General features: G+C 41.2%; 1 protein-coding gene across 5 annotated transcripts in view; it reads left to right on the top strand.

Annotated features, from left to right (window-relative positions):
- Positions 1–19,010, top strand: part of grik1a (glutamate ionotropic receptor kainate type subunit 1a) — an 87,916-nt gene extending 68,906 nt beyond the window's left edge. For 2 of the 5 annotated variants that reach the window (XR_016493173.1, XR_016493172.1), the window contains 4 exons: positions 5,192–5,417; positions 6,130–6,380; positions 8,616–8,812; positions 11,355–19,010. Coding sequence is in view for 3 of the 5 variants with exons in the window: in XM_090226354.1 (XP_090082480.1) it covers positions 5,192–5,417; positions 6,130–6,380; positions 11,355–11,507 (630 nt within the window). In the remaining 2 variants the exon portion in view is untranslated. Of the gene's footprint in view, positions 1–5,191; positions 5,418–6,129; positions 6,381–8,615; positions 9,221–11,354 lie in introns of those variants that run through there. The other 3 variants (XM_090226354.1, XM_036967582.2, XM_090226353.1) reach the window with 2 other exon arrangements.
- The last annotated feature ends 8,412 nt before the right edge of the window (positions 19,011–27,422 follow it).

Raw genomic sequence — 27,422 nt, 5'->3', positions numbered from 1 at the left:
TGATTTTTCACCGTTTCGGGACCTTTGACCTATTCCACGATGTTCTGTTATCTTCACACCTCATCCAGCCTTGTTTCAGGGGAACAGTGGGTTAAACTGCCTTGTTTCAGGGGAACAGTGGGTTAACTGCCTTGTTTCAGGGGAACAGTGGGGTTAACTGCCTTGTTCAGGGGAACAGTGGGTTAACTGCCTTGTTCAGGGGAACAGTGGGTTAACTGCCTTGTTTCAGGGGAACAGTGGGTTAACTGCCTTGTTTCAGGGGAACAGTGGGTTAACTGCCTTGTTCAGGGGAACAGTGGGTTAACTGCCTTGTTCAGGGGAACAGTGGGTTAACTGCCTTGTTCAGGGGAACAGTGGGTTAACTGCCTTGTTTCAGGGGAACAGTGGGTTAACTGCCTTGTTCAGGGGAACAGTGGGTTAACTGCCTTGTTCAGGGGAACAGTGGGTTAACTGCCTTGTTCAGGGGAACAGTGGGTTAACTGCCTTGTTCAGGGGAACAGTGGGTTAACTGCCTTGTTCAGGGGAACAGTGGGTTAACTGCCTTGTTCAGGGGAACAGTGGGTTAACTGCCTTGTTCAGGGGAACAGTGGGTTAACTGCCTTGTTTCAGGGGAACAGTGGGTTAACTGCCTTGTTCAGGGGAACAGTGGGTTAACTGCCTTGTTCAGGGGAACAGTGGGGTTAACTGCCTTGTTCAGGGGAACAGTGGGTTAACTGCCTTGTTTCAGGGGAACAGTGGGTTAACTGCCTTGTTTCAGGGGAACAGTGGGTTAACTGCCTTGTTCAGGGGAACAGTGGGTTACCTGCCTTGTTTCAGGGGAACAGTGGGTTAACTGCCTTGTTCAGGGGAACAGTGGGTTAACTGCCTTGTTTCAGGGGAACAGTGGGTTAAACTGCCTTGTTCAGGGGAACAGTGGGTTAACTGCCTCGTTCAGGGGAACAGTGGGTAAACTGCCTTGTTCAGGGGAACAGTGGGTTAAACTGCCTTGTTCAGGGGAACAGTGGGTTAACTGCCTCGTTCAGGGGAACAGAGGGTTAACTGCCTTGTTCAGGGGAACAGTGGGTTAACTGCCTCGTTCAGGGGGCAGAACGACAGATTTTTTTATCTTAGTCAGCTCGGAGAATCAATCTAGCAATATTCGATCTAGCAACCTTATTCCGGTATACAGTGAGTATACCAAACATTAAGAACACCATCCTAATATTGAGTTGCACCCCTCATACACCCCCCCACCACCCCCTTTAGCCCTCAGAACAGCCTCAATTCGTCGGGGACATGTTGACTCTACAAGGTGTCTAAAGCGTTCCACAGGGATGCTGGTTCATGTTGACTCCAATGCTTCCCACAGTTGTGTCCAGTTGGTTGGATGTCCTTTGGGTGGTGGACCATCCTGTTGCTTTCCTTATTGTTACTTAAAACAACAACATACACTGAGTCTACAAAACATTACGGACACACGGACTAATATTGAGTTGCACTTTTGGCCTTCAGAACAGACTCAATTCATCAGTGTTATTAACCTGCAAAATTGTAATTATTCGCCTACCTCCTCATGCCTTTTGCACACATTGTATATAGACTCCCCCTTTTTTTTCTACTGTGTTATTGACTTGTTAATTGTTTACTTACTCCATGTGTAACTCTGTGTTGTCTGTTCACACTGCTTTGCTTTATCTTGGCCAGGTCGCAGTTGCAAATGAGAACTTGTTCTCAACTAGCCTACCTGGTTAAATAAAGGTGTTCTCAACTAGCCTACCTGGTTAAATAAAGGTGTTCTCAACTTGCCTACCTGGTTAAATAAAGGTGTTCTCAACTAGCCTACCTGGTTAAATAAAGGTGTTCTCAACTTGCCTACCTGGTTAAATAAAGGTGTTCTCAACTAGCCTACCTGGTTAAATAAAGGTGTTCTCAACTGGCCTACCTGGTTAAATAAAGGTGTTCTCAACTGGCCTACCTGGTTAAATAAAGGTGTTCTCAACTAGCCTACCTGGTTAAATAAAGGTGTTCTCAACTGGCCTACCTGGTTAAATAAAGGTGTTCTCAACTAGCCTACCTGGTTAAATAAAGGTGTTCTCAACTAGCCTACCTGGTTAAATAAACGTGAAATAAAAATAAAATAAAATCAGGGCATGGACTCTAAACAGAAAGCGTTCCACAGGGATGTTGGTTCATGTTGACTCCAATGCTTCCCACAGGGATGTTGGTTCATGTTGACTCTACAAGGTGTCTAAAGCGTTCCACATGGATGTTGGTTCATGTTGACTCCGATGCTTCCCACAGTTGTGTCAAGTTGGCTGGATGTCCTTTTGGGTGTTGGACCATTCTAGATACACGCGGGAAACTGTTGAGCGTGAAAAACCCAGCAGCGTCGCAGTTCGTGACTCAAACCGGTTCGCCTGGCACCTACTAACATACCCTGTTTAAAGGCACTTAAATCTGTTGTCTTGCTCGTTCACCCTCTGAATGGCACACATACACAATCCATGTCTCAATTGTCTCAAGGCTTAAAACTCCTTCTTTAACCTGTCTCCTCCCCTTCATCTACACTGATTTGAAGTGGATTTAACAGGTGACATCAATAAGGGATCATATCTTTCACCTGGATTCACCTGGTCAGTCTTATGTCATGGAAAGAGCAGCTGTTCTTAATGTTTTGTACACTCTGTATAGCAAGACCCATAAAACATTGTGCTTAGCCTTGTGTGCGTCATTGTACTGTACAGTGTGTGTGTGTGTGTGTGTGTGAGAGAGTGTGAGTGTGTGTGTGTGTGTGTGTGAGTGTTAGATAACCTGTGAGGCTCCTCCAACCATCCACCCCGTGGCGATGTGTGGCCCAGCAGGGTTGATCCGGGTGGGGCTTTATCCCTCAGATTGCAGCGTCTGATTACTCCTCCATGGATGGGAGGGAACAGCGCTGTGGAGGGACACAACAAATTGAAACAGCAAGAGATTTAGCACACAGCTGTCCTGTTTCCTTTCACTGGGAGGGACACACACACACATATGTAGACACAGGACATACACACACACACACACACACAGACAGAGAAGGAAGGACAGACACAATCAACAGGACCTCAGCCACCCTGGGACTCACAGAGGGAGGGAGTTACTATCAGACACAACAAGCTTGATGTTTATTTATTATCTATAAGGATGAAACTGACCATAAACAAATAGATGGAAATTGTGTCTTCCTGTCATGTAATAGTTCTGACACAAGAACTTCAGTGTTTATTTATCAGGTAACAATGCATAGTAATAATTGTTTTATACACATTGTATACACTCACTCACTCAGATCTTAGATGTCTGCTGGACAACAACAACAAGGCATCTTCTCATTGGTGGAGATCTAAGATGTATGTTGGACAACAACAACAAGGCATCTTCTCATTGGTGGAAATCTAAGATGTCTGTTGGACAACAACAACAAGGCATCTTCTCATTGGTGGAGATCTAAGATGTCTGTTGGACAACAACAACAAGGCATCTTCTCATTGGTGGAGATCTTAGATGTTTGCTGGACAACAACAACAAGGCATCTTCTCATTGGTGGAGATCTTAGATGTTTGCTGGACAACAACAACAAGGCATCTTCTCATTGGTGGAGATCTTAGATGTTTGCTGGACAACAACAACAAGGCATCTTCTCATTGGTGGAGATCTAAGATGTCTGTTGGACAACAACAACAAGGCATCTTCTCATTGGTGGAGATCTAAGATGTCTGTTGGACAACAACAACAAGGCATCTTCTCATTGGTGGAGATCTAAGATGTCTGTTGGACAACAACAACAAGGCATCTTCTCATTGGTGGAGATCTTAGATGTTTGCTGGACAACAACAACAAGGCATCTTCTCATTGGTGGAGATCTTAGATGTTTGCTGGACAACAACAACAAGGCATCTTCTCATTGGTGGAGATCTTAGATGTTTGCTGGACAACAACAACAAGGCATCTTCTCATTGGTGGAGATCTAAGATGTCTGTTGGACAACAACAACAAGGCATCTTCTCATTGGTGGAGATCTAAGATGTCTGTTGGACAACAAAAAAAGGTATTCTAATACACTACCGTTCAAAAGTTTGGGGTCACTTAGAAATGTCCTTGTTTTTATTTTTGAAAGAAAAGTTTTTTAGAAAATTGCATTATGTTATTATTCCATTAAAAATCTGCCGTTTCCAGCAGTTTCCAGTAGTCATTTACAACACTAACAAAGTCTACGCTGTATTTCTGATCAATTTGATGTTATTTTAATGGACCAAAAATTAGCTTTTCTTTCAAAAACAAGGACATTTCTAGCATTCCAAACTTTTGAACGGTAGTGTATTAGAATACCTTTTTTTGTTGTCCAACAGACATCTTAGATCTCCACCAATGAGAAGATGCCTTGTTGTTGTTGTCCAACAGACATCTTAGATCTCCACCAATGAGAAGATGCCTTGTTGTTGTTGTCCAACAGACATCTTAGATCTCCACCAATGAGAAGATGCCTTGTTGTTGTTGTCCAACAGACATCTTAGATCTCCACCAATGAGAAGATGCCTTGTTGTTGTTGTCCAACAGACATCTTAGATCTCCACCAATGAGAAGATGCCTTGTTGTTGTTGTCGAGCAGACATCTAAGATCTCCACCAATGAGAAGATGCCTTGTTGTTGTTGTCCAGCAGACATCTAAGATCTCCACCAATGAGAAGATGCCTTGTTGTTGTTGTCCAGCAAACATCTAAGATCTCCACCAATGAGAAGATGCCTTGTTGTTGTTGTCCAGCAAACATCGAAGATCTCCACCAATGAGAAGATGCCTTGTTGTTGTTGTCCATTAGAAATATAAGATCTCCACTAATGAGAAGATGCCTTGTTGTTGTTGTCCATTAGAAATCTAAGATCTCCACCAATGAGAAGACGCCTTGTTGTTGTCCATTAGAAATCTAAGATCTCCACCAATGAGAAGAGGCCTTGTTGTTGTTGTCCATTAGAAATATAAGATCTCCACCAATGAGAAGAGGCCTTGTTGTTGTTGTCCATTAGAAATATAAGATCTCCACCAATGAGAAGATGCCTTGTTGTTGTTGTCCATCAGACATCTAAGATCTCCACCAATGAGAAGATGCCTTGTTGTTGTTGTCCATCAGACATCTAAGATCTCCACCAATGAGAAGAGGCCTTGTTGTTGTTGTCCATTTAGAAATCCAAGATCTCCACCTATGAGAAGATGTGGGCGTTTATGAGCAGCAGGAAGAACACAGCTCTGGTGAAGAACAACAGAGAGGGGATCACCAGGGTGCTGACCACAGACTACGCTATGTTGATGGAGTCTACCAGCATAGAGTACATCAGTCAGAGGAACTGTAACCTCACGCAGATAGGAGGACTCATAGACTCCAAGGGCTACGGAGTGGGCACACCAATAGGTAAGAGTCGTCTTCTACTTCTTCTTCTTTTTCTTATTGTTCTTCTCCTTATTGTTCTTCTTCTTCTTGTTCTTCTTCTTCTTGTTCTTCTTCTTCTTGTTCTTCTTCTTCTTGTTCTTCTTCTTATTGTTCTTCTTCTTCTTGTTCTTCTTCTTATTGTTCTTCTTCTTCTTGTTCTTCTTCTTATTGTTCTTCTTCTTCTTGTTCTTCTTCTTCTTGTTCTTCTTCTTGTTCTTGTTCTTCTTGTTCTTCTTCTTATTGTTCTTCTTCTTCTTGTTCTTGTTCTTCTTGTTCTTCTTCTTATTGTTCTTCTTCTTCTTGTTCTTCTTCTTCTTGTTCTTCTTCTTCTTGTTCTTGTTCTTCTTGTTCTTCTTCTTCTTGTTCTTCTTCTTGTTCTTGTTCTTCTTGTTCTTCTTCTTATTGTTCTTGTTCTTCTTGTTCTTCTTCTTCTTGTTCTTCTTCTTCTTGTTCTTGTTCTTCTTGTTCTTCTTCTTCTTGTTCTTCTTCTTGTTCTTGTTCTTCTTGTTCTTCTTCTTATTGTTCTTGTTCTTCTTGTTCTTCTTCTTCTTGTTCTTCTTCTTCTTGTTCTTCTTCCATATGTAGAACTGAAGAAAAAAAAGTATCTGTTTGAAGACTGCAACCTTGTGTAGAATAATAGAGGGCCTTATCTCCTCGTCTCAACTTCCTTCTCTCTTCTCCTGTCATACCCCAGGCTCCCCTTACAGAGACAAGGTGACCATCGCCATCCTGCAGCTCCAGGAAGAAGGGAAGCTTCACATGATGAAGGAGAAGTGGTGGAGAGGGAACGGTTGTCCTGAGGAGGACAACAAAGAAGCCAGCGCGTTGGGCGTGGAGAACATCGGCGGCATCTTTATCGTCCTGGCGGCCGGACTCGTCCTGTCCGTGTTCGTAGCCATCGGAGAGTTCATCTACAAGGCCAGGAAGAACTCTGACATAGAGGAGGTGAGTGAAGAGGACCTATTTCTCTGCTGACTGAGTTATGGATCTGGAGGAGAGAGGAGCGCCTCCAACTGGACTGGATGTGTTACTGCAGCATGCAGAGGAGGTGGAGGGGAGGAGAAGTGCTATGGGTTCTATAGATATCAGATACATGAACAACTGTTATTGTTGCAGATATGTTTTCTCAACAGGTAACATTATTGAATATAAGGAGGAGCGTTGCTTTAACGTCAACCCTGATAGACACGGGTATTACAGCATCAACACAAACATAGTTATTAAGTAATCAAGACTTTGTTTTCAGTTACGAATTTGGCTAACTTCATCTTATATGGCACCCTATTCCCTATATAGTGCACTACTTTAGACCAGAGCCCTATGGCACCCTATTCCCTATATAGTGCACTACTTTAGACCAGAGCCCTATGGCACCCTATTCTAAAGTAGTGCACGATATAGGGAATAGGGTCCCATAGGGACTGTGCATGTCTAATTTTCTAATTTCCCCTTTTTGTTATTTCTGTTTGTTTTCCATCTCTATTTCTGTCATGCCTGTCCCCCATCCGCCCCACCTAACCCTAACCCACCTATAACCCATCATGCTTGCCCTAACCCACCTATAACCCATCATGCCTGCCCTAACCCACCTATAACCCACCATGCTTGCCCTAACCCACCTAAAACCCATCATGCTTGCCCTAACCCACCTATAACCCATCATGCCTGCCCTAACCCACCTATAACCCATCATGCTTGCCCTAACCCACCTATAACCCATCATGCTTGCCCTAACCCACCTATAACCCATCATGCTTGCCCTAACCCACCTATAACCTATCATGCCTGCCCTAACCCTAACCCACCTATAACCCATCATGCCTGCCCTAACCCACCTATAACCCATCATGCCTGCCCTAACCCACCTATAACCCATCATGCCTGCCCTAACCCACCTATAACCCATCATGCCTGCCCTAACCCACCTATAACCTATCATGCTTGCCCTAACCCACCTAAAACCCATCATGCCTGCCCTAACCCACCTATAACCCATCATGCTTGCCCTAACCCACCTAAAACCCATCATGCCTGCCCTAACCCTAACCCACCTATAACCCATCATGCTTGCCCTAACCCTAACCCACCTATAACCCATCATGCCTGCCCTAACCCTAACCCACCTATAACCCATCATGCCTGCCCTAACCCTAACCCACCTATAACCCATCATGCTTGCCCTAACCCTAACCCACCTAAAAACCCATCATGCCTGCCCTAACCCACCTATAACCCATCATGCCTGCCCTAACCCACCTATAACCTATCATGCTTGCCCTAACCCACCTAAAACCCATCATGCCTGCCCTAACCCTAACCCACCTATAACCCATCATGCTTGCCCTAACCCTAACCCACCTATAACCCATCATGCCTGCCCTAACCCTAACCCACCTATAACCCATCATGCCTGCCCTAACCCTAACCCACCTATAACCCATCATGCTTGCCCTAACCCTAACCCACCTAAAAACCCATCATGCCTGCCCTAACCCACCTATAACCCATCATGCTTGCCCTAACCCTAACCCACCTAAAACCCATCATGCCTGCCCTAACCCACCTATAACCCATCATGCTTGCCCTAACCCACCTATAACCCATCATGCTTGCCCTAACCCTAACCCACCTATAACCCATCATGCCTGCCCTAACCCACCTATAACCCATCATGCTTGCCCTAACCCACCTATAACCCATCATGCTTGCCCTAACCCACCTATAACCCATCATGCTTGCCCTAACCCACCTATAACCCATCATGCTTGCCCTAACCCACCTATAACCCATCATGCCTGCCCTAACCCACCTATAACCCATCATGCTTGCCCTAACCCACCTATAACCCATGCCTGCCCTAACCCTAACCCACCTATAACCCATCATGCCTGCCCTAACCCACCTATAACCCATCATGCCCTAACCCTAACCCACCTAAAACCCATCATGCCTGCCCTAACCCACCTATAACCCATCATGCCCTAACCCTAACCCACCTATAACCCATCATGCTAACCCTAACCCTAACCCTCCTATAACCCATCATGCTAACCCTAACCCTAACCCACCTATAACCCATCATGCCTGCCCTAACCCACCTATAACCCATCATGCCCTAACCCTAACCCACCTATAACCCATCATGCTAACCCCAACCCTAACCCACCTATAACCCATCAGGCCTTTTGTTTCTTCTACGGGGTTCAGTCCCGCCAGTTCCAGCGCCGTGACAGCGCCTCCTCCTCCTCTGCCACCTCTCTGTCCACTGACCTGGAGAGTGGTCGGCTGCTGGGGGACGATGATGACATAGAGTAGCCTCCCCAACCCCCCCAGCCCTGCCCAGGCTAGCCTCCGCCACACACACGCTAGAAGTTTAGGTTTGTAACACACGTCCGTCCCACTGTCTGTCTGTTCGTGACCTACGACCTGTAGTGAAGTCCTGGTTTCTTAGTTCCGCTGTTTGAGTATTTCATCCGTTTATGCCCCCCCCCCCAGCTATTTCCTATAACCTTCAACCTCTTGTAACCCCTGACCTCAACCTCAGGTAGTCTCTGTCCTCTGACCTCATATTGCTTCTCCCAGAGTCCTGTAGTCGGGTTTCTCTCAGTCCCCTTAGTAACTTCCTTAGCAACAAACCATATTATTATTGTGTATTTCCATGCAGATTCTTTGTTTCTTATCAATTCGAGGGAGGAGGGGTATTTTCATTAAATCTTTAGACCTATAAATTAGTCATTAGTAAATTCTCCTAAGAAATAAAATGCTAATTAATTACTTAAAAATCATACAATGTGATTTTCTGGATTTTTGTTTTAAATTCCGTCTCTCACAGTTGAAGTGTACCTATGATTTAAAAAATGACAGACCTCTACATGCTTTGTAAGTAGGAAAACCTGCAAAATCGGCAGTGTATCAAATACTTGTTCTCCCCACTATATTGTATCAACTCATACTTACATCAATTTAGGGCTTTAGACATTGTTTCAACTCAATGTATCTGTGGCTAGTAACATTTGACTGATCTCTAAAACGGTTAGCAATAACATGATAAGTAATAACCTGGTTATCAATAGCATAGTTAGCTGTTAGCAAGAACATGATAAGCAATAAACTGGTTATCAATAGCATAGTTAGCAGGTAGCAATCAACTGGTTATCAATAGCATAGTTAGCGGTTAGCAATAACCTGGTTATCAATAGCATAGGTAGCAGTTAGCAATAACCTGGTTATCAATAGCATAGTTAGCAGTTAGCAATAACCTGGTTATCAATAGCATAGTTAGCAATAAACTGGTTATCACTAGCATAGTTAGCGGTTAGCAATAAACTGGTTATCAATAGCCTGGTTAGCGGTTAGCAATAACATGGTTATCAATAGCATAGTTAGCAATAACCTGGTTATCAATAGCATAGTTAGCAGTTAGCAATAACCTGGTTATCAATAGCGTAGTCAGCGGTTAGCAATAACATGGTTGCCAATAGCATAGTTAGCAGTCTGTTAAAGTTTCTAAATGTTTTTTTTTGTGTGTGACGCTAAATCAAATTTAATTGCATAAAAGTTGTGAAAAAAAAAGATTTAAAGTTCAAGTTTAAAATGACGAGGCTACCTCCTTATTCTTCCTCTAGGCAAGATCAAATTAATTAAAAAAAACATACAGACGACAATATTACGGCCACACAAATTATAATATGTAATATAGTACAGGCCCATAAATAACCTGTTCAGTCTAAACACTGTTTGCTATCATTTGACTGGTTGGATGGAGTTTAACCCCGCCCATAGATCTCCTGCTGGGTCTTCCATTCCTCTTCCTTCTCTTCTTCCTCCTCTTCCCCAGCCCCGTTAGCATTATGGTAAGTAAATATGGGCGGCTCATGCCAAGCAACAGAGGGAATGGAGAGTGAGACGACCCTGTTTACACCGACAAGAGGTTTAAAGGGAACGTTACCGCAGAGAGATATCATTACTGAGAAGTTCTGTCCACCATATCAGAGAAAAAGTTCAATCAAAAACAATCAAAATGAATGTGATTGTATATGCTTGCGTCTCAATTGGCATCCTATTGCCTTCATAGGGAACTCCTGTTGACTAACCCATAGGGTTTGGGTCAAAAGAAGTGGACTATAGTATATACGGAGGAGAGTGCTAATTGGGATACATCCATAGTCATGTAATATTTGAGTCAATTAATTCCCAAAGCCTCCAGCGTTTCTTTGTTAACAGTTTTTTTACTAATTAACAAACACTTTATAATTAATTCGGCAGGTATTGTCCTATTGCCAGAAAAAAAGTAATTGGATTTTGTAAGGAAAATACTAGTTATATGATAGATTTTTTTTTTTTTTACTCACAATTACTGCCAATATCAATATTATAATTTGATTCGAACCCTAACCTACGACCCTGGAGTCATGCTCTGATTAGTAACACTGATACAGCTCTCTGGAGCTATTGTTAGCCTTATTGCTAATGCTAGCCCAGATCCATGGGTTCATTGTTAGCCTCATTGCTAACGCTAGGACTTAGGGTAGCCCAATTCCTGAGCTTTATGAGTGACTCCAGGGCCATGGTTAGCCTTGTACAATTAGCCTAGCTACTCACTGTAACTACATGAGGATGTTGCCTATCTTAGCACTTGTGTTTCATTCAGATGTGTCTCTTTTATCACCCCAATATGTCTCAGCGCTACCGTTAGCATAGCGTCTGTTAGCGACTCTATGCTAAAGCTGGTATGCTGAGTAGCCTAATTAGCATTAGCGGTGGCTAAATGTAGTTCTCTTGGTGGGCAGTGTGTCTCTTTAAGCACTATCATGACTAAGCGCTACCATTAGCCTAGCGTCTGTTAGAGACTATGCTAAAGCCGGTATACTGAGCTAATTAGCATTAGCGGTGGCTAAATGTAATTCTCTTGGTGGGCAGTGTGTCTCTTTTAGCTCTGTCATGGAGGAGCTGGGTATCTCCCTGCGCTGTCACAAAACCATCAGGCGAAGGTCACGACCCCGGGGACGATCTGGATTGGCCAGCGTCCTCTGTCACCCCAAACGCATCCTGAGGAAAGAGACTATGGCGTAGGGACATCCTCGCCTATGCTTTAATGAACTGAGGAAAACTCTTGTTGTAACAGACTCTTATTGGACCCCCCCCCCTCTCCCAAGATCTGTTTGTTTGTATATATTGGACTGGATGTTGTTTGTTTCTCTCTCTCTCTTTTGTTTTTTTGTGTATATACATAAGAGCAAATTAACATTGAGGATGTATTATTCATCAACCAGGAAATGAACATTGAGGATGTATTGTTCGTCAACCAGGAAGTAGGAATCTGACAGTTTGGAGTGGCGATACAGTGCTTGGGTGTTTTATACATTTTACAGTGCTTGACTGGTTTATACATTTTGTGAAAAAGTGTAAACAGCTCTTTTGCCTCAAAATACCAGATCATTGAACTACTAGAGAAGAAACAAAGTCCTGAAAGAATGTTTCACTCTGGCTAAGGAGACTTCCAGACTGCATGGTGTCTTTGATGCAACAATTGTAAATGACATGATGGGATAATCCAGGATGCTCTGTGAGATTGGACTCCTCTGCTACTGAGGATACTACCTTGGACCACTGTCCTTTATTAACAAATCATTTTACGGCTCTGAGCCCGACTTCACCGGGCCACTCCAAACAAGGTACTTTGCCACTCCCCCCCACCCCGTCCTTTCAACTTTACCTCAGCACAAAGTGCAATCTCCTCTCAGTCTGGTCATGGGCTACTAAATTTCCCCTGGGGGCTAAACAAGACAGACATACAGGTTCTCATTTCCGGGCCTTTGCCAACAATAGATCACGGGATCGCTTTAGTCATCTCCTCTTGACTACACTGTTGGCTTAAATCCTACTGTTCATCCATGAATTTGAAGTTCATTGACAACTTCTGGGAGAGGTCTCAGTTTTACCCGTGCGAGCAAGTGTTCTCAGCCATCATCGAGGAGGCTCTTGTAAAACATTGACTCATAGACAGCCCAACCCTGGCCCAGGTTGTTCTTCCCATTTCCACTATATCACAGCTTTATCATCGTACTACTACAGATAACCATATTCCCAAGGGGTGTTGTGTGTATTAATGTTGTGGCCATAAAGTTAATGTAATCTGTAATCTGTTAGTTCTGTTAGTTATGTTACTGTTAGCCCAATTGGGAAGCCCACTGTGGTAAACTCGCCCAGTGCTATTATTTCAAATACCATAAATATGGACACCACCGCTGTTTCCAAAGGGCATAGAGGGCTTGGACTGTTGAATATCAAGGTAGAAACGTTTGGGGTCAAAGATGGGACACGAGTCCGGATGTTTTGGTTCTCACATAGACTTGGCTAAATGGCTCGATCTCGGATAAGGACATGGGATACTGCAGATTACAGCATATTCACCTTGACTTTGTTCACATTTTGTTCTGTTACAGCCTGAATTTAAAATTGATTAAATGTGAGATTTGTGGGGGGTCACTGGACTAATGTCAAAGGAGAATAATGTTTTTCAAAAATGTTTATTTATTAATTTTAAAAAATGAAAAGCTGAAATGTCTTGAGTCAATAAGTATTCAACCCCTTTGTTATGGCATGCCTAAATAAGTTCAGGAGTAAAACATTCTACACAATACTAAAATAATTGACTGAGTGAAAAGAAGGAAGCCTGTACAGAAAAAAAATATTCCAAAACATGCCTCCTCTGTTTGTAACAAGGCACTAAAGTAATACTGCAAAACATTTGGCAAAGCAATTCACATTTTGTCCTGAATACAAAGTGTTATGTTTGGGGCAAATCCAATACAGCACAGTGATGAGTACCACTCTCAATATGTTCAAGCATAGTAGTGGCTGCATCATGTTATGGGTATTCTTGTAATCACTAAGGACTGGGGAGTTTTTCAGGGTAAAAAAATAAATGGAAGGGAGCTAAGCACAGACAAAATCCTAGAGGTAAACCTGGTTCTGTCTGCTTTCCACCAGACACTGGGAGATTAATTCACCTTTCAGCAGCACAATAACATAAAACACAAAGCCAAACCTACACCTGGAGTTGCTTACCAAGAAGACACTGAATGTTCCTGAGTAGCCAAGTTACAGTTTTGACTTAAATCTACATGAAAATCTATGGCAAGACCTGAAAATGGTTGCCTAGCAATGATCAACAACCAATTTGACAGAGCTTGAAGAATTTTCTGAAGAATAAATGGGCAAATGTTGCCCAATCCAGGTGTGGAAAGTTCTCAGAGACTCAGCCAGAAAGACTCACAGCTGTAATCACTTCCAAATGTGCTTCTACATTGTTTTGACTCAAGAGTGTGAATACTTATATAAATTTGATATTTCTGTATTTCATTTTCCATAAATTTCACAAAACGGGTTTTCACTTTGTCATTATGGTCTATTGTGTGTAGAAACTTGTTTTATATTTTATCCATTTTGAATTCAGGTAACACAACAAAATGTGGAATAACTCAATGGGTAGGAATACTTTCTGAAGGCTCTGTATGTGGGTATTAGTGACTGACGTTGTCACCCGAGAGTGGCTAATATTTAACATGATACAAATTGTAAAACAAAATGGAGAAAAAGTCCCGGGCATATAATCCAAACCCTGTAAAGCGCATACATCAATTTGCATACATCGATTTGCATACACCAATTTGCATACACCAATTTGCATACACCAATTTGCATACACCAATTTGTCAGGGTTTAGCCCTACAGAAACCTTTTACTTGGGTCTCCAAATTTCATCCATGCAAATTGAAGACCCATAAATTAAGAATTCTGAATAACGACCCAGGTTATTTATATATCTCACTGTGCGATACATTTCATGTCGATATGACTTTCAGTTTGCTTCCATTCGTCTCCAGGGATCAACAATTACTATGTGTATTTACAATCCCCTTCTCCATTCAATTGGGTAATTTCTATCACACACAAAAAAAATGAAAGTAGATCCTTTTTCCACCTGTAAGTCATGTTTTTAAATCGGCATTTTTATCTCTGCAGGCTTTTTATTTGAAATAAATGGCGGTTTAATTGAACCCTGATCAGTCAATCGACTGTCTGCTCCTCTTCTAGCCTCTAGTTGGCTTGTTAGAACATCAGTGACTCTTTGTTTTCGTTTCAATAACATTCTACTTGTAAAACAATCCACTGGTGCTGATTAGCTAGAATCTGTCTTGTCGCAGCTTTCGACTCCTCTGACTGCAGCATCTGTAACACACACACACACATATATATATATATATATATATATATATATATATATATATACAGTGCCTTGCAAAAGTATTCGGCCCCCTTGAACTTTGCGACCTTTTGCCACATTTCAGGCTTCAAACAAAGATATAAAACTGTATTTTTTTTGTGAAGAATCAACAACAAGTGGGACACAATCATGAAGTGGAACGACATTTATTGGATATTTCAAACTTTTTTAACAAATCAAAAACTGAAAAATTGGGCGTGAACAGAATTTACTGATGTTATTGAATCAGGTTTTCTGTACATAAAAAAAAGGGTGTCCCACAGGGATTCATTCTTGGTCCAGTTCTTTTCACTATTTACATTAATAATAATGGGTTTATCTGTAAAAATAAATAATAACTTTCACCTGTATTCAGATGACACTGTGGTGGTGTATGCTGTTGCCCCAACAGCTGAACAGACTCTGTCAGAGAATCAACCTGTCTTTATTGTCCTGCAGAAAGCCATTGTTGAATTGAAATCAGTACTTTTTAATGCAGGTAAAAACTATGTTTGTTATTTTCCAAATCACATAAGGATGTATCTGATGATTTATTCATACATACTTTGGATGGTGCCCTCTTTGACCGTGTTCCCGCTTGTAAATATCTGGGCGTCTGGATTGACAAAAAAAATTGATCTTTCAAAAAAGCATATTGATGAGTTAGTTAAGAAATTAAGAACTAAAATAGTCTTCTTCTATAGAAACAAGACATGTATTTTCATTAAAAAGCAGAAAACAAAATAATTCAGTCAGCATTCATTCTGGTTATTGACTATGGTGATGTCGTCTATATGACGATGTTGTCTATATGACTCTATGGTGATGTCTATATGACTCTATGGTGATGTCGTCGATATGACTCTATGGTGATGTCGTCGATATGACTCTATGGTGATGTCGTCTATATGACTCTATGGTGATGTCTATATGACTCTATGGTGATGTCTATATGACTCTATGGTGATGTTGTCTATATGACTCTATGGTGATGTCTATATGACTCTATGGTGATGTCGTCGATATGACTCTATGGTGATGTCGTCTATATGACAATATGGTGATGTCGTCGATATGACTCTATGGTGATGTCGTCTATATGACTCTATGGTGATGTCGTCTATATGACTCTATGGTGATGTCGTCTACATGACTCTATGGTGATGTCGTCTACATGACTCTATGGTGATGTCGTCTACATGACTCTATGGTGATGTCGTCTATATGACTCTATGGTGATGTCGTCTACATGACTCTATGGTGATGTCGTCTATATGACTCTATGGTGATGTCGTCTACATGACTCTATGGTGATGTCGTCTATATGACTCTATGGTGATGTCGTCTATATGACTCTATGGTGATGTCGTCTATATGACTATATGGTGATGTCGTCTATATGACTCTATGGTGATGTCGTCTATATGACTATGGTGATGTCGTCTATATGACGATGTTGTCTACATGACTCTATGGTGATGTCGTCTACATGACTCTATGGTGATGTCGTCTATATGACTCTATGGTGATGTCGTCTATATGACTCTATGGTGATGTCGTCTATATGACTCTATGGTGATGTCGTCTATATGACTCTATGGTGATGTCGTCTATATGACTCTATGGTGATGTCGTCTGTATGAATGCTGTAAGAATGCTGTATGAATGCTGCTGCCACTGTATTGAAGCCATTTGGACAACGTTTTATTGCAATGCATTGCGCTTTAATACGAGTGTTATGTTCAGTTCACGTTCAGTGGTTAGAGTGGAGGGGCGCAGGTAGCCTAGTGGTTAGAGTGGAGGGGCGGTAGGTAGCCTAGTGGTTAGAGTGGAGGGGCGGTAGGTAGTCTAGTGGTTAGAGTGTAGAGGTGGCAGGTAGCCTAGTGGTTAGAGTGTAGAGGTGGCAGGTAGCCTAGTGGTTAGAGTGTAGAGGTGGCAGGTATACTAGTGGTTAGAGTGGAGGGGCGGTAGGTAGTCTAGTGGTTAGAGTGTAGAGGTGGCAGGTAGCCTAGTGGTTAGAGTGGAGGGGAGGCAGGTAGCCTAGTGGTTAGAGCGTAGGGACGGCAGGTAGCCTAGTGGTTAGAGTGTAGAGGCGGCAGGGTAGTCTAGTGGTTAGAGTGTAGAGGTGGCAGGTAGCCTAGTGGTTAGAGTGTAGAGGTGGCAGGTATACTAGTGGTTAGAGTGGAGGGGCGGTAGGTAGTCTAGTGGTTAGAGTGTAGAGGTGGCAGGTAGCCTAGTGGTTAGAGTGGAGGGGAGGCAGGTAGTCTAGTGGTTAGAGTGGAGGGGCGGCAGGTAGTCTAGTGGTTAGAGTGTAGAGGTGGCAGGTAGCCTAGTGGTTAGAGTGTAGGGGCGGCAGGGTAGCCTAGTGGTTAGAGTGTAGGGGCGGCAGGGTAGCCTAGTGGTTAGAGTAGGGGCGGCAGGTAGCCTAGTGGTTAGAGCGTAGGGGCGGCAGGGTAGCCTAGTGGTTAGAGCGTAGAGGCGGCAGGTAGCCTAGTGGTTAGAGTGTAGAGGCGGCAGGTAGCCTAGTGGTTAGAGTGTAGGGGCGGCAGGTAGCCTAGTGGTTAGAGTGTAGGGGCGGCAGGGTAGCCTAGTGGTTAGAGTGTAGAGGAGGCAGGTAGCCTAGTGGTTAGAGCGTAGGGACAGCAGGTAGTCTAGTGGTTAGAGTGTAGGGACGGCAGGGTAGCCTAGTGGTTAGAGTGTAGAGGCGGCAGGGTAGCCTAGTGGTTAGAGTGTAGAGGCAGCAGGGTAGCCTAGTGGTTAGAGTGTAGAGGCGGCAGGTAGCCTAGTGGTTAGAGTGTAGAGGCGGCAGGTAGCCTAGTGGTTAGAGTAGGGGCGGCAGGTAGCCTAGTGGTTAGAGCGTAGGGGCGGCAGGGTAGCCTAGTGGTTAGAGTGTAGAGGCGGCAGGTAGCCTAGTGGTTAGAGTGTAGAGGCGGCAGGTAGCCTAGTGGTTAGAGTGTAGAGGCGGCAGGTAGCCTAGTGGTTAGAGTGTAGAGGTGGCAGGTATACTAGTGGTTAGAGTGGAGGGGCGGTAGGTAGTCTAGTGGTTAGAGTGTAGAGGTGGCAGGTGGCCTAGTGGTTAGAGCGTAGGGGCGGCAGGTAGCCTAGTGGTTAGAGTGGAGGGGCGGTAGGTAGTCTAGTGGTTAGAGTGTAGAGGCGGCAGGGTAGCCTAGTGGTTAGAGTGTAGAGGCGGCAGGTAGCCTAGTGGTTAGAGCGTAGGGACGGCAGGTAGCCTAGTGGTTAGAGTGTAGGGGCGGCAGGTAGCCTAGTGGTTAGAGTGTAGGGGCGGCAGGTATCCTAGTGGTTAGAGTGTAGGGGCGGCAGGTAGTCTAGTGGTTAGAGTGTAGAGGCGGCAGGTAGCCTAGTGGTTAGAGCGTAGGGACGGCAGGTAGCCTAGTGGTTAGAGTGTAGAGGCGGCAGGGTAGCCTAGTGGTTAGAGTGTAGAGGCGGCAGGGTAGCCTAGTGGTTAGAGTGTAGAGGTGGCAGGTTGCCTAGTGGTTAGAGTGTAGGGGCGGCAGGTAGCCTAGTGGTTAGAGTGTTGGACTAGTAACCAAAAGGTTGCAAGATCGAATCCCCGAGCTGACAAGGTAAAAATCTGTCGTTCTGCCCCCTGAACAGGCAGTTAACCCACTGTTCCCCGTTAGGCCGTCATTGTAAATAAGAATTTGCTCTTAACTGACTTGCCTAGTTAAATAAAGATTTTTTTTAAATGTGGAATGGTCTTTAAAGAACAATATGTTTCTCTCATATGATTGTGTTTTGTGTAATTGATGTGCATATCGATATGTATACTACCCTACCAAGCATTAAAAAGGCAGTAACTGCTCAGAGTGGAACTGAGAAAAATGGCTTTTAATTTACCTTGGTTTCACAGTAACTTTATCCAGTTACTGGCTAACATGACCCCCATTGTCTCCTGAACACAGTACGAGGCAGGATACTTGTCCACGTGATTAAGCATGTATTTAATGTAGCAAAAATTAGTTAACTCATTTTCAACCAAATGAGCAGTTACTGCCTTTTTTGCTTGGTAGGGCAATATAGTGTAATTGATGTTTATATAGATGTGTTGGATATTGTGTGTGCTTAATGGGTCATCATTGTAACTAAGAATTTGTTCTTAATTGATTGACTTACCTGTATAAATAAATGTGAAATAAAATAAATTGTCTTGGCACTGTAATCGACATTGATCATGAAATGTTGGTTGGTTATGAGAACATGATTGAATTAGTCATTGAATTTAACCTTTTGTTCATCCTACCTTGGGCTTGATTTTCAAAATAAAACATTGAACGTTTTTCCACGAATATGAACTGTCTCTCAGTAAGTAGAGATTCTCAACTCCAAGGCTGTGTCCCAAGTTTGGTGCCCTGGTCAAAAGTTCTGAAATCCTACTCTTTAAACACGTGTCCCTTGTTTGACATTTTAAAAGTTGGAGAAAGGTGTGACCTCTATAAGACAGTAGACAGCATCTTGGGTGATGTCAGTAGCGTGCGCGCATGTGTGTGTGTCTCCCCTCTCAACTAACACACACACAGAAAATCATAACACACACTCTGAAGCTTTAAGACCTGTGTAAAGACAGCCAGAGAATCAGAAATCAACACACACACACACACACACACACACACACAGAGAGAGAGAGAGAGAGAGACAATCAGCTATCCATCTCTATCTCTCTGTCTATAAGTCTCTACTGCAGTTCAGAGGCTCACCCTAAACCCTATAGCCCCTTCTAGACAATAAACCCTATAGCCCCTTATAGACAATAAACCCTATAGACCTTTATAGATAATAAACCCTATAGCCCCTTAAAAACAATAAACCCTATAGACAATAAACCCTATAAACAATAAACCCTATAGACAATAAACCCTATAGACAATAAACCCTATAGACAATAAACCCTATAGACAATAAACCCTATAGTCCCTTATAGACAATAAACCCTATAGACAATAAACCCAATAAACAATAAACCCTATAAACAATAAACCCTATAGACAATAAACCCTATAGACAATAAACCCTATAGACAATAAACCCTATAGACAAACCCTATAGACAATAAACCCTATAGTCCCTTAAAAACAATAAACCCTATAGACAATAAACCCTATAAACAATAAACCCTATAGACACTTATAGACAACAAACGCTATAGCCCCTTATAGACAATAAACCCTATAGCCCCTTATAGACAACAAACCCTATAGCCCCTTAAAAACAATAAACCCTATAGACAATAAACCCTATAAACAATAAACCCTATAGACAATAAACCCTATAAACAATAAACCCTATAGACAATAAACCCTATAGACAATAAACCCTATAGTCCCTTATAGACAATAAACCCTATAGACAATAAACCCTATAAACAATAAACCCTATAAACAATAAACCCTATAGACAATAAACCCTATAGACAATAAACCCTATAGACAATAAACCCTATAGACAATAAACCCTATAGACAATAAACCCTATAGTCCCTTAAAAACAATAAACCCTATAGACAATAAACCCTATAAACAATAAACCCTATAGACAATAAACCCTATAAACAATAAACCCTATAGACAATAAACCCTATAGACAATAAACCCTATAGTCCCTTACAGACAATAAACCCTATAGACAATAAACCCTATAAACAATAAACCATATAAACAATAAACCCTATAAACAATAAACCCTATAGTCCCTTATAGACAATAAACCCTATAAACAATAAACCCTATAGTCCCTTATAGACAATAAACCCTATAGCCCCTTAAAAACAATAAACCCTATAAACAATAAACCCTATAGACAATAAACCCTATAGACAATAAACCCTATAGTCCCTTATAGACAATAAACCCTATAGACAATAAACCCTATAAACAATAAACCCTATAAACAATAAACCCTATAGACAATAAACCCTATAGACAATAAACCCTATCGACAATAAACCCTATAGTCGCTTATAGACAATAAACCTTATAGACAATAAACCCTATAGACAATAAACCCTATAGACAATAAACCCTATCGACATTAAACCCTATAGTCCCTTATAGACAATAAACCCTATAGACCCTTATAGACAATAAACCCTATAGACCCTTATAGACAATAAACCCTATAGACCCATAGACAATAAACCCTATAGACCCATAGACAATAAACCCTATAGACCCTTCTGGACAATAAACCCTATAGACCCTTATAGACAATAAACCCCATAGACAATAAACCCTATAGACAATAAACCCTATAAACAATAAACCCTATAGACAATAAACCCTATAGACCCATAGACAATAAACCCTATAGACCCTTATAGACAATGAACCCTATAGACCCTTATAGACAATGAACCCTATAGACCCTTATAGACAATAAACCCCATAGACAATAAACCCTATAGACAATAAACCCTATAAACAATAAACCCTATAGACAATAAACCCTATAGCCAATAAACCCTATAGTCCCTTATAGACAATAAACCCTATAGACAATAAACCCTATAGACAATAAACCCTATAGACAATAAACCCTATAGACAATAAACCCTATAGACAATAAACCCTATAGTCCCTTATAGACAATAAACCCTATAGACAATACACCCTATAGACAATAAACCCTATAAACAATAAACCCTATAGCCCCTTATAGACAATAAACACTATAGTCCCCTATAAACAATAAACCCTATAAACAATAAACCCTATAAACAATAAACCCTATAGCCCCTTATAGACAATAAACCCTACAGACAATAAACCCTATAAACAATATACCCTATAGCCCCTTATAGACAATAAACCCTATAGACAATAAACCCTATAGCCCCTTATAGACAATAACCCTATAGACAATAAACCCTATAGCCCCTTATAGACAATACACCTTATAGCCCCTTATAGACAATAAACCCTATAGACCGTTATAGACAATAAACCCTATAGCCCCTTATATACAATAAACCCTATAGCCCGTTATAGACAATAAACCCTATAGCCCCTTATAGACAATAAACCCTATAGCCAATAAACCCTATAGTCCCTTATAGACAATAAACCCTATAGACAATAAACCCTATAGACAATAAACCCTATAGACAATAAACCCTATAGACAATAAACCCTATAGTCCCGTATAGACAATAAACCCTATAGCCACTTATAGACAATAAACCCTATAGACCCTTATAGACAATAAACCCTATAGCCACTTATAGACAATAAACCCTATAGACCCTTATAGACAATAAACCCTATAGACCCTTATAGACAATAAACCCTATAGCCCCTTATAGACAACAAACCCTATAGCCCCTTAAAAACAATAAACCCTATAGACAATAAACCCTATAAACAATAAACCCTATAGACAATAAACCCTATAAACAATAAACCCTATAGACAATAAACCCTATAGACAATAAACCCTATAGTCCCTTATAGACAATAAACCCTATAGACAATAAACCCTATAAACAATAAACCCTATAAACAATAAACCCTATAGACAATAAACCCTATAGACAATAAACCCTATAGACAATAAACCCTATAGACAATAAACCCTATAGACAATAAACCCTATAGTCCCTTAAAAACAATAAACCCTATAGACAATAAACCCTATAAACAATAAACCCTATAGACAATAAACCCTATAAACAATAAACCCTATAGACAATAAACCCTATAGACAATAAACCCTATAGTCCCTTACAGACAATAAACCCTATAGACAATAAACCCTATAAACAATAAACCATATAAACAATAAACCCTATAAACAATAAACCCTATAGTCCCTTATAGACAATAAACCCTATAAACAATAAACCCTATAGTCCCTTATAGACAATAAACCCTATAGCCCCTTAAAAACAATAAACCCTATAAACAATAAACCCTATAGACAATAAACCCTATAGACAATAAACCCTATAGTCCCTTATAGACAATAAACCCTATAGACAATAAACCCTATAAACAATAAACCCTATAGACAATAAACCCTATAGACAATAAACCCTATCGACAATAAACCCTATAGTCGCTTATAGACAATAAACCTTATAGACAATAAACCCTATAGACAATAAACCCTATAGACAATAAACCCTATCGACATTAAACCCTATAGTCCCTTATAGACAATAAACCCTATAGACCCTTATAGACAATAAACCCTATAGACCCTTATAGACAATAAACCCTATAGACCCATAGACAATAAACCCTATAGACCCATAGACAATAAACCCTATAGACCCTTCTGGACAATAAACCCTATAGACCCATATAGACAATAAACCCTATAGACCCTTATAGACAATGAACCCTATAGACCCTTATAGACAATGAACCCTATAGACCCTTATAGACAATAAACCCCATAGACAATAAACCCTATAGACAATAAACCCTATAAACAATAAACCCTATAGACAATAAACCCTATAGCCAATAAACCCTATAGTCCCTTATAGACAATAAACCCTATAGACAATAAACCCTATAGACAATAAACCCTATAGACAATAAACCCTATAGACCCTTATAGACAATAAACCCTATAGACAATACACCCTATAGACAATAAACCCTATAGACAATAAACCCTATAGACAATAAACCCTATAGACCCGTATAGACAATAAACCCTATAGACAATAAACCCTATAGTCCCTTATAGACAATAAACCCTATAGACAATAAACCCTATAGACCCTTATAGACAATAAACCCTATAGACAATAAACCCTATAGCCCCTTATAGACAATAAACCCTATAGCCCCTTATAGACAATAAACCCTATAGTCCCTTATAGACAATAAACCCTATTGTCCCCTACAGACAATAAATCCTATAAACAATAAACCCTTATAGACAATAAACCCTATAGTCCCTTATAGACAATAAACCCTATAGTCCCTTATAGACAATAAACCCTATAGTCCCCTATAGACAATAAACCCTATAAACAATAAACCCTATAGACAATAAACCCTATAAACAATAAACCCTATAAACAATAAACCCTATAGTCCCTTATAGACAATAAACACTATAGTCCCCTATAGACAATAAACCCTATAAACAATAAACCCTATAGCCCCTTATAGACAATAAACACTATAGTCCCCTATAAACAATAAACCCTATAAACAATAAACCCTATAAACAATAAACCCTATAGCCCCTTATAGACAATAAACCCTACAGACAATAAACCCTATAAACAATATACCCTATAGCCCCTTATAGACAATAAACCCTATAGACAATAAACCCTATAGCCCCTTATAGACAATAACCCTATAGACAATAAACCCTATAGCCCCTTATAGACAATACACCTTATAGCCCCTTATAGACAATAAACCCAATAGACCGTTATAGACAATAAACCCTATAGCCCCTTATATACAATAAACCCTATAGCCCGTTATAGACAATAAACCCTATAGCCCCTTATAGACAATAAACCCTATAGCCAATAAACCCTATAGTCCCTTATAGACAATAAACCCTATAGACAATAAACCCTATAGACAATAAACCCTATAGACAATAAACCCTATAGACAATAAACCCTATAGTCCCGTATAGACAATAAACCCTATAGCCACTTATAGACAATAAACCCTATAGACCCTTATAGACAATAAACCCTATAGCCACTTATAGACAATAAACCCTATAGACCCTTATATACAATAAACCCTATAGACCCTTATAGACAATAAACCCTATAGAGCCTTATAGACAATAAACCCTATAGACAATAAACCCTATAGTCCCTTATAGACAATAAACCCTATAGCCACTTATAGACAATAAACCCTATAGTCCCTTATAGACAATAAACACTATAGTCCCTTATAGACAATAAACACTATAGTCCCCTATAGTCAATAAACCCTATAAACAATAAACCCTATAAACAATAAACCCTATAGCCCCTTATAGACAATAAACCCTATAGACAATAAACCCTATAAACAATATACCCTATAGCCCCTTATAGACAATAAACCCTATAGACAATAAACCCTATAGCCCCTTATAGACAATAAACCCTATAGACAATAAACCCTATAGACAATAAACCCTATAGCCCCTTATAGACAATAAACCCTATAGCCCCTTATATACAATAAACCCTATATCCCCTTATAGACAATAAACCCTATAGCCCCTCATAGACAATCAACCCTATAGACAATAAACCCTATAGCCCCTTATAGACAATAAACCCTATAGACAATAAACCCTATAGACAATAAACCCTATAGACCCTTATAGACAATAAACCCTATAGCCCCTTATAGACAATAAACCCTATAGACAATAAACCCTATAGACAATAAACCCTATAGCCCCTTATAGACAATAACCCCTATAGCCCCTTATAGACAATAAACCCCATAGCCCCTTCTGGACAATAAACCCTATAGCCCCTTATAGACAATAACCCCTATAGACCCTTATAGACAATAAACCCTATAGCCCCTTATAGACAATAACCCCTATAGACCATTATAGACAATAAACCCTATAGACCATTATAGACAATAAACCCTATAGACCCTTATAGACAATAACCCCTATAGACCCTTATAGACAATAACCCCTATAGACCCTTATAGACAATAAACCCTATAGCCCCTTATAGACAATAACCCCTATAGACCCTTATAGACAATAAACCCTATAGTCCCTTATAGACAATAAACCCTTATAGACAATAAACCCTATAGACCCTTATAGACAATAAACCCTATAGCCAATAAACCCTATAGTCCCTTATAGACAATAAACCCTTATAGACAATAAACCCTATACCCCCTTATAGACAATAAACCCTATAGACCCTTATAGACAATAAACCCTATAGACCCTTATAGACAATAACCCCTATAGCCACTAAGGTAATAATGGTGATGGAGTGGAGGGCTGCCGTCGGCACTTTTAGGTTTTTTTTGCGTTGTTGTTCGTAACTTGTTTTGTACATAATGTTGCTGCTACCGTCTCGTATGACCGAAAACAGCTTCTGGACATCAGAACTGCGATTACTCACCTCCGATTAGACAAAAAGTTTTTCTTCAATGGGTCGGACGGGAAGAATATACTACAGACACCCGACCAGGCCAAGATCCCCGTCATTCGCTGGAGAAGGAAACAGAGCTATTGCGGGGAAAGATAAGGGTGCCTTGTTGAGGATCAGGCGACCAGTGGCTAATCTGTTTTTGCCCTTAGTTTTGCTAGCTAACGTTCAATCGATAGAAAATAAATGGGACGAACTGATAGAACGTATATCCTACCAACGGGACAATAAAAACGGTAATATCTTATGTTTCACCGAGTCGTGGCTGAACGACGACATTAAGAACATACAGCTGGCGGGTTACCGCTGGTGCACGATATCTAAGGAAGTTTCGCCGTTTTGCTCGCCTAAGGTAGAGTATCTCATGATAAAATGTAGAGCACACTATCTACCTAGAGTTTTCATCTGTATTTTTCGTAGCTGTCTACATACCACTGGCTGATGCCGACACGAAAACCGCTGAGCTGTATACGGCCAAAAGGAAAACAGGAAAACGCTCATACAGAGGCGGCGCTCCTAGTGGCCGGGGACTTTAATGCAGGGAAACTTTAAATCAGTTTTACCTCATTTCTACCAGCATGTTAAATGTGCAACCAGAGGAAAACAACTCTAGACCACCTTTAGTCCACACACAGAGATGCGTACAAAGCTCTCCCTCGCCCTCCATTTGGCAAATCTGACCATAATTCTATCCTCTTGATTCCTGCTTACAAGCTAAAAAATTAAAGCAGGAAGCACCAGCGACTCGATCAATAAAACAGTGGTCAGAGGAAGCAGATGCTAAACTACAGGACTGCTTTGCTATCACAGACTGGAATATGTTCCGGGATTCTTCCGATGGCATTGAGGTACACCACATCAGTCACTGGCTTTATTAATAAGTGCATCGAGGACGTCATCCCCACAGTGAACGTACGTACATACCTCAACCAGAAGCCATGGATTACAGGCAACATTCGCACTGACCTAAAGGGTATAGCTGCCGCTTTCAAGGAGCGGGACTCTGACCTGGAAGCTTATAAGAAATCCCGCTATGCCCTCTGACAAACCATCAAACAGGCAAAGTGTCAATACAGGACTAAGATCAAATCGTACTACACCGGCTCTGACGGATGTGGCAGGACTTGCAAACTATTACAGACTACAAAGGGTAGCACAGCCACGAGCTGCCCAGTGACATGAGCCTACCAGACGAGCTAAATAACTTCTATGCTCACTTCGAGGCAAGTAACACTGAAACATGCTTGAGAGCATCAGATGTTGCGGACAACTGTGTGATCACGCTCTCCGCAGTCGATGTGAGTAAGACTTTTAAACAGGTCAACATTCACAAGGCCGCAGGGCCAGATGGATAACCAGGACGTGTACTCTGAGCATGCGCTGACCAACTAGCAAGTGTCTTCACTGACATTTTCAACCTGTCCCTGTCCGAGTCTGTAATACCAACTTGTTTCAAGCAGACCACCATAGTCCCTGTGCCCAAGAACACTAAGGTAGCCTGCCTAAATGACTACAGACCCGTAGCACTCACGTCTGTAGCCATGAAGTGCTTTGAAAGGCTGGTCATTGCTCACATCAACACCATTATCCCAGA

Source organism: Oncorhynchus mykiss, chromosome 29, assembly GCF_057628025.1.
Source record: "Oncorhynchus mykiss isolate SJ-2025 chromosome 29, ASM5762802v1, whole genome shotgun sequence".
NCBI classification, from domain to species: Eukaryota; Metazoa; Chordata; class Actinopteri; order Salmoniformes; family Salmonidae; genus Oncorhynchus; species Oncorhynchus mykiss.
The sequence above is the reverse complement of the archived record's forward strand: the minus strand, read 5'-3'. Positions and strand labels throughout refer to the sequence as shown.